Genomic DNA, 14,057 nt, shown 5'->3' on the forward strand with positions numbered 1-14,057 from the left:
CCAGAGAGCCGGGGCCACACTTTACACATCCTGGCTTTCTCCCCGCTTGCCTAACATGGTGCTCAGTGTGCAGTCAGTCCCCAGCATGGGTGACCCTCCCTCTCCAGATCCTGTTCCTGGCCCGGGGCTCTGCTGATTCAGCTCAGAGTTTCTCAACTTCAGCACTACCGATGTTTGGGGCCAGATACTTCCTTGTTTGGGGTTCTGTCCTGTGCATCGTAGGATGTTTAGCAACATCCCTGGCCTCTACCCTTTAGATGCCAGTAGTTAAGTCCCCTCCCTGATTGTGATAACCCAAAATGTCTCCAGACATGGCCCAATGTGCCCTGTGGGGCAAAGCTGCCCTCCAATGGGAACCAATGAGAACCAGAATTTCCCCTGGGGTGACCAGGATGAGAGAGGGGGTGACTTTAGCATGGGAGGCCGTGGGGGGCAGGGGGGCAGTTGAAATCCCCAAACGTACATGCAGGGAGGTCACAGAGACCGGGAAGGATGGTGGAGATGGTGAACGAGAGGGAGCGCACCCATGTCCTGCCAGCCACGGCCAGGTGGAAATGTGGTCCAGCTTCTGCCAGATTTTGAGACTCTTCAAAAGAAGCCAGAAATCCTGTCCTTTATGTGAAATTCCCTGATTCTTATTTACAAAACAGAAACAGACTCACAGACTTAGAGAATGAACTTATACCAGGGGGGAGGGGTGGGGGGAGGGATAGACTGGGAGTTTGGAATTGACTTGTACACACTACTGTAGAGATAACCAACAAAAAAAGAAGAAGAAAAATTCCCTGATTCTTAAGTGTTGGCAACTAACATGAATTTGTTTTAAACATTGTGGGAAGACCAGAATATGTCTGTGAGCCAAATGTGGGCTTTGCGACCTTTCCTACAGACCAAGCTTCCAACCTATAAGCTTTGGGCGGCTCACACCTGCTGGGCCCACGGGTCCCCCATTCTCTCAGCAGTGGTTTGTGTCTTAGGCATTGTGCACAAGCCCATGTTAGGGCTCTGGACTACACAGACAGTCTCTGCCCACACAGGCCACTCCAACCCCCTTCTGAAGCCCAATTCCAAAGAGGTGGAGGGTTCTAGACTCCCAAGCAATAGAGAATATGGAAAGTACCCCAGGAAGGGGGTCAAGAAGCCTGAGCGGTCATCTGACTCTGGCACTGATTTGCTGTGTGACCTTGGGCAATCACTCCCCCTCTCTGGGCTTCAGTTTCCTCCTCTGTCACGTGCTTGTAGGATGAAGAAAGAGAAGGGTGGAAGAATGCATGCTTTCTGTTCCTGGGACTCGAATGAGTATTTCCTCTTGGCAGCACAGAACCCCACCTGGCTTACCCAGGGCCCAGCGGGCATTCTTGTCCTCAGACTGACCTGGGCAGGGACAAGCTGGTTCCACCTCCCAGCCCAGGAATCCTGCATTTCAGAGCGGTGAGTCTGGGTCATCCTCATGGACTCTTTTCTCTGTGTAATTAGGTTAGCAATGCTGGAGGCTGCTTCACGGGTGGAAGCCGCCTTTCCATCACTGGGAAGAGTGAGACTGTTGGCCCCTGCTGGTGCTGATGGCAGAGCTCTGGGTCTGTGAGACCGTCTCCCTGCCCAGAGGTGCTCATGGCCACAGGACGGCTCAGGTGGGCAAGCCCGCACCTGGCCTGTCTGCAAGCCCTCAGACAGTTTCCCAACGGGCTCTGCAGCTGAGGGGAGCCTTCCTTAGGCTGATAGGAGCAGAGGGGCTCTGGGAGATCTTTTTATCCAACCTCCGAATTGTATAGATGGGAAAACTGAGGCCCGGGGAGGGAAAAGCGTTGACCCAAGGCCACCCAGTCAACAGAACGAACACCCACATCTCCTGACTCCCTTGTCCTGTGTTCCTTCTCATCTAACATCAGGTTCTCCTGGAAGTGGGCACTGGTGAGATACACAAAGAGTGACAGATAGACAGACAGACAGACAGACCCAGACAAGCACTGACTTTGCCCATCACCACCTGTGGCCTAAGACCAGCGGTTGTGGACTCCGTGCCTGGAGCCCCCATGTGCTGACTTACAGGAACGAGGGAGCAGGGGATGAGGGATGGAGGACACACTGTTACCCTGTGGGATGGAATGGGGGTTCTATCACCAGACCTCCTGATGTTTTCAAAATAAAGCTAAATATCTGAATTTTTTGGTGTAATTTATCCAAATTTTTAAGTGTTGGCAACTAATTTTTAAAATGCTTTTTAGTAGAATACTAGGAAAAGAAAACATATTCACAGGCAGTAACTGGCTCTAGGTCCACCGGTTTGCAACCTCTGATCCCTTCTCTTACCCTCAGTTTACCCTGCTTTAAAGTGAGTATCATGGGACTTCCCGGGTGGTCCAGTGGTTAAGACTCCAAGCTCGCAATGCATGGGGGCATGGGTTCAACCCCTGGTCAGGGAACTAAGGTGCCACATGCCTCACGGCGCAGCCTAAAAAAATATTAATAAAAAATAAATAAATAAAGTGGGCATCACGACAGTACCCCCTCTCATAGGGCAGTTGAGGGATTAAATGAGATAAAACCACTAGAGGGCCTATCATACCACTGGGCCCACAGTGAAAGGTAGCTGTTGTTATTTATTAAGACATGGGATCCTTTTCTTAGAAGAAATGGGAAGGGACTTGTTAAGCTTAGCACAAGGCAACTAGGAGGCCCTGAGCCAGAACTCAGGATCTTTCCAACAATCCACAAATCCGAGTGTGTGCTTGCTGTATGCCTGGTGCCCTGGGCATGTATCAGTTTAAAACCCTGTCCCCGCCTTGAATTTACAAGGGAGGTGGGACTGGGCTCACCCAGCAGCTCGTGGGGTTGTCCTTCAACTCCAGGAATCCAAGAGCATCCCTCCACCAGGCCCCTAATCTGGGAGAAACATCCTACTTTCAAAGGTCAGATCTTTAAAAACAAAAAGAATGCAGCTCCTTTCACATTAGACAACACATTTCTGCTTGTTTGTTTTAATGAGAAACTTCAGGGGGAAGATGACAGTCCTTCCACGTAGCTGTTCGACAAATCTGCCTCCTGAAACCAGTTCCAAAGATATGTAAAGGACAGTTCTGGGGAAAAAAGAATTTAAACAAATTCTAATTAGTCCTTGTGGAACTAGGGGCCATTGCCGATTTCTGCCCTGAGAACCCGGAGACCAGGGCCTAAGGTTACTTCCTGATGTCCAGGGTACAGAACGATCTTCTTCCTGAGCTCAGCCCACACAGCGGCCGCTGGGGGCAACGTCAGGCCCGTTCCTGGCTTTGCTGGAGGCCTTGTGGACACAGAGCCTGAGGTGCTGATGGAGGCCATGCATGCTCTGCCTTCAGGGTGGGAGAAGCCGGAGTCGCTCTGGCTGACATGCCTGAGTTCTGGTGGGCGGACAAGCAGGTAGAGCCTGTAATTACAGGAAAGCGGCCGGGGGCGTGTGTGGACAGGCCTCCCAGAGCCCAGGCAGGTGGCCTCCTGACAAGGGAGGCCCCTAGGGTTTGGACTCTGGGTGCAAAAAGCCATCAGGGTGGGGGAGGGGTGGTTATGTAGCTGTGATGCCACAGCCGCTGACAAAATGACCTTGCTCTGCTCCACTGCCTCGTTCCTACCCGGCAACTCAGAAGGACATGAAGACCTAGCAGTCCTTCCTCCAGGCATTGGCAGTGGCCCTCACCTTTATCAGCATCAGGGTTACATGGAGAGGGCTGTTAAAACAGACTGTCAGGCCCCACCCCAGGAATTTCTGACTCAGGAGGTAGGGATGGGGCAGAGAATTTGCGTTTCTCATACATGCACAGGGATGGTGCTGATACAGCTAGTCTAGGGGCCACACTTCGAGAACCACTGCTCTAGGGCTTCCTGAAGTCAGTCTGCTTGGGCCCTGATTTTCTGTGTGTCTCTGGACAGATATCCGAGCCTCTCTGGACTTCTGTTTCTCCGAAGGAGAAGCCAGCTTTGTCTTTGAACAGATATACCCCACCTCGGTGCTGAGATGCCTAATTACTACTTGCAGGTAGCTCAGAGACCTTCACATGAAAGGCCCAGGCCTTTGCACAAGGTTCTTATTCCATGGTTCCAACTTGCTTCTGACCACTGTGAGAGCTGTTGCTTTAGGAGAGATTGGCACTTTAAGCCTTAAAGGGACAGGCCAGGCCAGCATCTCTGGGCCTCAGCGCTCACCCTGCCTGCAAGAATATTGAAGCCATTTGCTAGCCTGGTCTTTGAGATCGTTTTGTTTCCTTGGGGAGGGAGGTGGCAAGGGCTCGTCACTGTCCCAGTGGTAAGGCCTCTGTGGCACAGAGAGCCACAATCAGAGTCATATCTACCAGCCGTTCTCCTTTCTCACCTGAACGTCCAAGTGGACCGTGACCTTTCTACACTTGGGAGCCTGTCACCCTTCCCCACAGTATCTAGGGCAGGAGTGGACTCATGGCAGATGCTGAGTGCAGGCGGACCCCAAGAAATGAACAAGCAAATAACCAAATGGTTCCTTAACCGGCCCCTCAGCCTGGGTGTTTGGCCCTCTGCAGTTACATGGGCTTTCGCACTTCCGGTCTCCTTTGTTCCTCACAGGACAGTCATGGGGAGATAGGCAAGTATTCTCATCCCCATTTCACAGGTGGGGAAACTGAGGCCCCCGGAAGGTGGCCCGACTTGCCCAACTTTACTAGTAAGTAAAGGGCAGTTGCAGAAAGCAAAGTCTAGAACTCCATGCCGCAGACCCTCACCACAGCCTCTCCCGAGTCTAATCGGTTTTCTTTTCCATGTCCCTGTAAGAGCCATTCTGCAGGTATTTGCCATGGAGATGAAACTGGGAGAGCAGTGATCTAGGAATCCAGACCCTTCCTGGTTCCGGGCCGGGAGGAATAGTTTCAACTTTGCAGGAATTGCCAGTCTTCCCCAGGGGCCTGCCTTAGGCCCGCTTGGTGTCACGCGCTGGTACACCCGGGTCCCCATGGCAGGCTAGACCTCATGGTGCTTCACCTCCGGAGCCCAGTACTGTGCCTGCCACATGGTTGGTACACAATCGGTATTTGTTGAGCCAACGAATGAATAAATGAAGACAGACGTGGTTGAAATACTGGGTCTAAACTTACCAGCAGTGTGACCTTAGACAAATCCTTCCACTCTCTAAGCCTTGGTTTCTTCAACTGTAAAATCAGAATACTAATAATTTTTATAATAATACAAAATAGTGGCATAATAATTAAGAAAACTGGCTCTGGAGCCAGAACTGCCTGCCTCTACCTCCTAGCTCCATCCTATTCTACTGGGTGACCTCAAGCAAGCTACTAAACCTCTCTGTTCCTTGGTTTCCTTATTGATAAAGTGAGGATTGTGGTAGTACTTATGTAGTGTCGTGAGGATAAAAATGAGCTAATGTGTGTAAAGTGCTCTATCCAATATTATAAATAACCCTTAACAATGATGATTCTATCTCTGTGCATTGGTAAATTAAATTATAACATTTAAGTAACAAGTACCCGGCAGAGTGCCTGGCACAGAGATGGAAGCGCTCAGTAAACAGTGACCATTATTCTTATCTTGGGCACTCACTGGCCCATAGCTCTCTGTGTCTCTTAAATCACACATAGGAAGTGGAGACACGGGGCCTGAAAATTGTGGTGGTGGACATAGTGGTCTCATTCCCAGGAGCCACCAACCCACAGTTGAGGAAGGTAAAGTACCTCCAGTGGCCACCGGGGGCAGCAGAGGTCCCATCCCCAGATGCCCTGCTGAGGGTTCCCTGAGTCCCATGTCCAGGAGGTAGGTAATCAAGGAAGGGTTGACTATTCCACTGTGCCCACAGGCAGGCATTCTCCATAACCCTGACATGCAAGGCATTCCCCCAGAGAACACCCCTCACTTCTGAGGGTTAGACTCCCAACCCTGCATTGAACAGCCACGTCATCTTGGATAAGTCCCTTTGTCTTCCCTAAACCTCAGTTTTCTCAGCTGGGACATGGGGATACAGTGGTTTGGAGGGTTGAATGAGCTAGAAAGGACAGTCCCTGGGGTGAAGTGTGTGCTCAGTGACAACTTTTTCCAAGGTAGCATGATGGTTATTAGCCCAAACTCTGCAGCCAGACTACATTAAGCTTGAGTCCTGCCTACAACACTCATTGGCTGTGTGCCTTTGGGTAAGTGACTTAACTTCTCTGTGTCTGTCTCCTCATTTGTAAAATGGGGATGATAATAATAGTACATGTAACTCTCAGAGTTGTTGGGAGAATTAAATGAATGTCTAAAGTTTTTAGAACAGTGCCCGGCACATATAGTAAATGCTGTGTAAATGTTTGCCTATTATTATTAGAAGTCATAGTATTTTGGCTGCGTTGGGTCTTCGTTGCTGCGCGCGGGCTTTCTCTAGTTGCGGTGAGCGGGGACTACTCTTCATTGCGGTGCACGGGCTTCTCATTGCGGTGGCTTCTCTTGTTGCAGAGCACGGGCTCTAGGCGCGCGGGCTTCAGTAGTTGCAGCATGTGGGCTCAGTAGCTGTGGCTCTCGGGCTCTAGAGCGCAGTCTCAGTAGTTGTGGCACACGGGCTTAGTTGCTCCGCAGCATGTGGGATCTTCCCGGACCAGGGATCGAACCCGTGTCCCCTACATTGGCAGGCAGATTCTTAACCACTGCACCACCAGGGAAGTCCCCAAGTCGTAGTATTTTTGATGTTATTGTTATTTATTCTGAATAAGCTGCAACATTTCAGCTTTCTGCAGAAACCTCCCTGCTTGACATGAACTCCCCAGAAAGAGGCTTAGAGGAGACGGGAGAGATATGGCCCCTGGATGAGGACGGACTTTTTCCTTTTGGTGCAGCTGAGAGTCTAATTTGGGACGCAAGATGGTCTGAGAGACAGGGCACAGAAGACAGCCGCACTCAGTGAAAATACTTCAGTGCCTGGCTTTGGGCTAAGTTTCTTCTGGCAGAGGTGATCAGGATCTTCATCAGGTCATCTGGGACCCAGGAAAGATCAGCAAAGAATACCAATGAGCCCATGACAGGCGCACAAAGGTCTCCAGCCAAGAAGTCCTCGCCAGGACAGATGGCAGGATGGAACAGAGGTAAAATCCTCCACCCCCCAAGGGCTGAGGTCTAAGTAGGTGTAGGGGAAAATCCCAGTCTAATCCCTCCCGCTGCACCTGTGCCCCCGAGTCCTACTGGGATGGCCAAGGGAAGAAGAGGAGATCAGTACGTACCCACTGGTGGCGTCAGCCACAAAGACATCCCAGGGCCTGCCAGAAGGACTTCTGAGAAATAGATCAAAGGCTGCAGATCTCCATGGAATAGCTGGTAATGCTTATCTGGCTTGGAAACAATGGGCACGTCACTCCGGCCTCCTCCGGGAATGTCCTCAAGCCCACTTTTGCGAGGGTTTACCTTGTGCTAATCACCATTCAGGAGCCCTGCGTGTGCCTCTTCTCATTGAAACTTCCTTCCACAGCCCTATGAGGTAGTGGCCACAGTCATCTCCATCTTACAGAGGAGGAAACCGAAGCTTCCAGGGGTGAAATCATTTCTTCTAGATCATACACTAGTGCGTATCAGAGCCAGGATTTGAGTCCTGCTCTCTCTGCCTCCCCAAAATGTGTCCCCAGCCTCCTGGGGTGGGCAGCCTCCAAGATGGCCCTCAGTGACCCCTGCTTCCTGTAGTCAAACCCTCCCATCCAGGGTGGACAGGACCTAGTGATTCACTTTTTTTTAAAATTTTTATTTATTTATGTATTTATGGCTGTGTTGGGTCTTCGTTGCTGCGTGCAGGCTTTCTCTAGTTGCGGCGAGTGGGGGCTGCTCTTTGTTGTGGTACGCGGGCTTCTCATTGCAGTGGTTTCTCTTGTTGTGGAGCACGGGCTCTAGGCGCGCGGGCTTCGGTAGTTGTGGCACGCGGGTTCAGTAGTTGTGGCTCGCGGGCTCTAGAGCGCAGGCTCAGTAGCTGTGACGCACGGGCTTAGTTGCTCTGCGGCATGTGGGATCTTCCCAGAGTAGGGCTCGAACCCACGTCCCCTGCATTGGCAGGTGGATTCTTAACCACTGCACAGCTAGTGAAGTCCTGTGATCTACTTCTAATGAACAGAACGGGGAGAAGGTGATGGATGCCATTTCCAAGATTAGGTTACAGAGACAGAGGTTTCCATCTTGTGCACACCCTTTCTTGCTTGAAGCCCTTGAAGCCCTTGAGGGAAGCAAGCTGCGATTTTTCAAGTAGATCTATAGCTCTATTGCAAAGAATGAGGGTGGCCTCAGACCCACAGCCGAGGAGGAGCTGAGGTTCTCAGTCCAACACAAGAAACAGAATCCTTCCAGAGCCACATGAGTGAGCTGGGGAGTAGATACTCCCCAAGGAGAGCCTTGAGTTGACTGTGCCTTTGCTCCCCGGCTGACACCTTGCCGGCAGCCTGCACAGAATTCCTTAGCCAGAGGCACCCAGCCAGGCCACCCTGGATTCCTGACCCACAGAAACTGAGAGGTAATAGATGCTTCTTGTGTCAAGCCTCTGCGTTCCGGGGAGATTTGTCACGCAGCAGCAGATAACTAATACACTTGCTCTCACTACTAGCAACACACACCAAACATACCCCCACAACCATCATGAGAAGGATTAAAAAGACTCACTCAACCATAGCGGGCAGAGCTGGCAAGGCCCTCCTCACATCTGCTGACCCGGCCCTTCATTTTGCTTTTGCCGGTGAGGGTGCTTAGTTGCAGAGACAGAATGACCCTTTGCCACAGTCACACACAAGCTAGGGGATCGCTACCGAGGTCTCCAGACTCCAGGAACTCATGAGGGTGTTAAATAGACAAAACAGCGCGGATTCCTAAGAATCCACAGTTGCTACCTTGTCTTAGTGCCAGGTGTTTGAAAAGAGCACTGTTGGCTGGAAGATCTCAGTAAAACCTCCTCTACAAATACTAAAAACACAGCCAAGAAAAAAAAAAAAAAAACCTGAAAAATTCCAGTGGGCTCAAATATTCAATTTCAAGTAGATACCGAATATAGTGGAGTTCTTTAGTACAACGTTTCTGGTTTTGTTCCTTAAGCCAAATATATCTTGTCATGTCACTTGCTCCTGTGATCTAAAGGGAGTTCCCCTGGCAATGAAGGTACACTGTGAATGGGAACTGCACTGATCCCTTGTGTCCCTGTGCCCCAGCCTCCTTTTTGTTTCCTTTGGTGGCGCTGTATTGGCCTGAGGTCGGGGTCATGGGGACATCGTCTGGCCTCAGAGCTTAGAACTAGAGCAGCCTCCCAATCCTCAGGCTGGGTCGCCCATCCCCACCCCTGCCCGCCCCCACCTCGAATTCTCACTGTGCCTTTGCTCCTTATGAGTTGTCAGGAGGACTGGATGGGGCCAATTCCTGCATCTTTTCCCCACATCCAAATCCTCCCTTCCCGCTGCCTTGCAGAGGCTGGATACAATGTACACTGGAGAAGGACAGAGTGGCCACATCCCAGGCCCAGCTGTCTCCAACATCAATTCTTAGCATCACCCATGGAGGCCGGGTAGATCTTCTGGGAATAGGACCAGCTACATAATTTGCGGATCCCAATGCAAAATGAACATGTGAGGCCATTAGTTCAAAAATAATTAAGAATTTCAAGGCAACGACATTAACCCCAGCATAGGGCCCTTCTGCAAGGCTGCACGTTCAGAAGCCAACCTGGGCTTGGAGTCTCTGATAAAGACCACCCTGGAGCTGCCGTTCCTAGAGGGCCTGCCCAAGCTGCTCAGAGCAGAAAATGGGCTGTCACTTCCCGGCTGTTGCATCTCCTGTTGCAGAGCTGAGCAGAAACATCTCGTAGGCCCAGGGTGTCCTCAGAATCAGAAACATACCTCCAGGAGGAAAGACCTCCCACCCAAGGCAGATGGTTTTCTGGAAGGCTGCAGGCTGCTGCTGTCAGAGGTTGGCCTGCTAGCAGAGCTGTGGACAGAGAGAGAGGGAGGGAGACAGAGAGGCTGAAGCCAAATGGGGAGGCCTGGGCAGTCTGAAAACCCCAGAAAGCAAAGGCAGGTGTGCCCAACTGCCATGTGAATTCCTGGCCCTGAGTGTGGGGAAAACACACACACACACACACACACACACACACACACACCCAGGCCAAACTTGGCTGAGAAAGGAGAGCAGCAGAATTTCCCCAGGGCTGGGGGGCTTGAGAAACAGCTTGGATCATTGAAACGTCAGTAGAAAACACGTGCAGACTCCTAAGAGGTTGCAGAGGGGACCGACAGGCCAAATAGAAACTTCTAGACATATTTCCTTTGTTGTTCTTTCTCCTCCCTCTCCTCTTTCTTCTTAGGTTTTAAAAAGTTGCCAACATTTCAAATTTAGACTTCACATAAAAATTCATATTCCTGGCTTCCCTGGTGGCGCAGTGGTTGAGAATCCGCCTGCCAATGCAGGGGACATGGGTTCGAGCCCTGGTCCGGGAAGATCCCACATGCCACGGAGCAACTAAGCCTGTGCGCCACAACTACTGAGCCTGCGCTCTAGAGCACGCGAGCCACAAGTACTGAGCCACGTGCCACAGCTACTGAAGCCTGTGCACCACAACTACTGAGCCTGTGCTCTAGAGCCCGCGAGCCACAACTCCTGAAGCCTGCGCACCTAGAGCCCGTGCTCCACAACAAGAGAAGCCACTGCAAGGAGAAGCCTGTGCACCGCAACAAAGAGTAACCCCCGCTAGCCACAACTGGAGAAAGCCTGCATGCAGAAATGAAAACCCAACACAGCCAAAAATAAATAAATTAAATAAATTTTTTTAAAAAATTCATATTCCTAGTAGCTCCAAAAAAAGAAATCCAGAACCTCTAGTAACACTAGAGCCAAGTTCCTGTATGACAGCAATCTACTGCCTCCGCTACAGGGGCTGGTGGCCTCTTGTTTGCTGCAGTCCCCATCGCTCCTAAGGTCTCCCTGACGTTGAATCCAAGTGGCAGGTGCTACATATTTGTGCTTGCGCTGCTGTTTTCTCGTTATGGAGTTAACGGGAAAGTGAATGTTTCTATCAAAAGTGGGAAACTAGGAGGTTGACCAAGAGTTCCATGTACTTCAAGAAATACGGGAAAGAGCATGTCTCCTTGTGGAAGCGAAGAGCCTCCCTACAAGTTTAATACGCAAAGAATTTCTAAGTACAAAGAATACAACCTAAACGCCCTGCGAAACAGACCACAGCAGTCCCTGCACTGCCCACCTCACTCAGTCGTGTCCCTGTTGCATCCCTGAAGGCATCCAAAACAGAGTCTCCTGGACCAGATGTCTCCAGAATGCAGGGGCACTCCCAGCTTCTTCTCCCATGAGGGCTCAGAGCGATCTTTCTTTTGTTCTGTTCTGATGGTTTTCCCAGCAAAGGCAGGGGACTTGGGGGATTCCTAGCATCTCCTGTCACTTGGTGTGGGGTCAGTTTCCTTCTCCCAGAGCTGTATGGGTGTTTAACCCCATGGGTGGGTTTCTTCCCGAGCCGCGAGCACCACCAGCGTTTGGCGTACCTGTCAGCCCTCCACTGGGCAGTTGAGGGGTCCAGTTCGACAGGGGGAGGGGGTCTGAGGCAGCCCTGTGGCCTTCCACAGCTGGGCTAGTGTCCCAGTCATTGGGAGGGCAAGGAAAGTAGGGGGTGGGGTGGAACCTGGGAAGGCCATGGTGGATGTTGGCCAGGCCATAGTGGTTGCTCAGACGCAGGGCTCCCTGCCCACAGTCAGGAAAGTGACCTGCAGAAGGTTTTAGAGATTGGCGGGGGGAAGTAATTTGGTTACTCCACCAGTGGTTGGAGAGCCATATGCCAGTACCTATAAGTTCCCAGAGCTCAGGCCTGGGCCAGTGGGAGCCATAGGTGACTGAGCCAGACCTAGAAGGGGTGGGGTGCATGCTGCCTGAAAGGGGAAACTGAGGACACCACGGGAAGTGTGTGATTCCTTATCTAGCCACGTAGCCTCGCCTTCCCATGTCTGCCACAGGGGGAAACCGGACCTGCCACCCAGGGCTGCGGGGAGATAATTAGTCCTTCTAAAGAACATCGTAATCCCCAAATCAAACGGGGTTCAGAGCCGCAAACTCACCGTACAGCGAGCTCTGTCAGCCACAGGGACACCCGCTGCAGTGGGTGGGCTCTGATTTGCAGACCCTCCAAGGAGCCAATTCCTACAGGGCTTGACTGGCCTAATAACTGCCCCACCCACCCACTCGGGGCGCCAAGCTCCTGACCTCCCCTGGGAACCACCTCACCTGCCACATGGCTGCCCAGAGGGGTGCTCAGAAGTAGCACTGAGGGTGGACAGGGTGGGAATTCCTGATGCCCCATTTTATAGATGGGGAAGCTGAGACGGAGGACGTGCCCCGCACCAGTTTACAACTTCCTCATAGGTGTGGACCATATATCAGTTTTCCTCCCCCACTGGCCCAGCCATTGCGCCCAGTACTGTATGCACTTAAAGAAGGACTGGCCACACCACAGTGCAGGTGAGTGAAGGAGATGCCCCAGAGCTCCCACCCCTCTTCCTGCCCGCTCTTTCCGCCCTCTCTCGGCCACTTGCTGGGGCTTCAGCTCTTTAGCAAGGCTGTCCCAAGGGTATCAGAAGAGTGGAGAGACACATGCAAACTGGGGTACCAGGCAGCTGTCCCCTTGATGCACACACTTGAGGTTTTCAAAGACCTGGATTCAGGCCTGTCACTCCCGACCCCTGTGACACTGGCCATCTTTCTAACCCTGAGTTTCTCCAGGAATGACCATGCCGGGGATGCACCGAGCGGCCAGGGCCGGGCTTACAAAGGGGCGACGCGGCCCTCCCCCGGGCCCTGGGGCGAGTCTGGGCGCCGCGGAGGGGCCGGGGGCGGGGCCGGGGGCGGGGCGAGCGGCGGCCCTCGCCAGCCCGGAAGGAGCGGGAGGAGGAGCCGCGCGAGTGAGAGTCGTTCCCACGTGAGAGGGTCGGCGGCCGAATTCTTAGTGTGTGGCGTCCGCGGACCTCGCGGCGTCCGGCGAGACGGAGAGACCAGGTCCGGCGCGCGCGCGCGGGCGGGCGGCGGGGCCGGCGCTCGGCTGCGCCCCGATGCGGCGGCGACCCCGGGGGCTGTGAGCCCGGCGCCCGCCGTCGGAGCCCCCCGCGCCGCCGCGGGCAGCGCCCCTCGGGCACGCGGCATGCGGGCGGCCGACTCTGGCACCTGGGAGCGCGTCCGCCAGCTCGCGGCTCAGGGCGAGCCGGCGCCTTCCTGCGGGGCGGGGGCTGGGCCTGCGCGCCCCCCGGGACCGGCAGCCTGCGAGCCGGGTGCGGACGCGGCGGGGCCCGGCGATCGGCCCCGCGCCGGGGCGCCCTCCGTTCGAGCGGATGGCGACTGCAGCCAGCCGGGTAGGTGCGCGCCGGGAGGGGAGGGTGGCGCGGCCGCAGGCCGGGGGAGGGCCGGGGCCGGGCGCGCGGGGGCGCTCCCGGCCCGGATCGGGCCGCCGCTCGTGGCAAAGTTCTCGCCGCGCCCTTGACCCAGAGCACCGGACGGGGTGCAGGGGGAGAGGCGCGGGACGCGGAGTTAGTCTTAAGCATGAGGGCAGGGGTTGTGGGGCTCCGCGGCTTTCCGGCAAGAGCCCCCTGTAGAGTTGCAGAGGGAGGTCAAGGCCAAGCCTGCAGGAGCTGTGCGATCCCGCGGCGCTTGGAGACCCAGGTTTGGGCCATTTCCCGCGCCTGATCTGGGAAGCGTGGGAAAGGGGCCAGCCTCGCGCGAAGTTGGGGAGGCCCCCTGTGACCGCACCTGTAACCCACCTGGCAGCCCCATAAAGTGCCGAGGGGAGCCTTCCCGCCACCCCGCGTAGAGGAAAGTGAGGGCTCGCATTTGCTAGGAGCGAAGAGGTTTCTCGTACACTTGAACGACTAAGGCAGAAAGAGAAATCTCCGCGGAGGAGGTCTAATTGTGCATCGTTGGCTAATCCGCCCCAAGCGGAGACCAAGCGGAGAGCCCCGTTTGAGTGTTAAAACGTTCCGAGTGGATGCGCCCGTTCCATTCCGTTCCGGTCTCAGCTGGTCCCTCCCCGCTGAAGTTAGGTCATGGAGGGTGGGGCACAGGAACCCCTGGATCCTCCA

General features: G+C 53.8%; 1 protein-coding gene across 2 annotated transcripts in view; it reads left to right on the forward strand.

Annotated features, from left to right (window-relative positions):
- KAZN (kazrin, periplakin interacting protein) overlaps window positions 1–14,057 on the forward strand; it is a 464,439-nt gene that overhangs the window by 292,629 nt on the left and 157,753 nt on the right. Inside the window, exon 1 of one of the 2 annotated variants that reach the window (XM_032654533.1) lies at window positions 13,127–13,334. The exons of the other annotated variant lie outside the window; for it this stretch is intronic. Within the exon in view, the coding sequence (XP_032510424.1) occupies window positions 13,127–13,334 (208 nt within the window). Of the gene's footprint in view, window positions 1–13,126; window positions 13,335–14,057 lie in introns of those variants that run through there. 2 annotated transcript variants of the gene reach the window in all.

This window comes from Phocoena sinus, chromosome 1 (assembly GCF_008692025.1).
Source record: "Phocoena sinus isolate mPhoSin1 chromosome 1, mPhoSin1.pri, whole genome shotgun sequence".
Lineage (NCBI taxonomy): Eukaryota > Metazoa > Chordata > Mammalia > Artiodactyla > Phocoenidae > Phocoena > Phocoena sinus.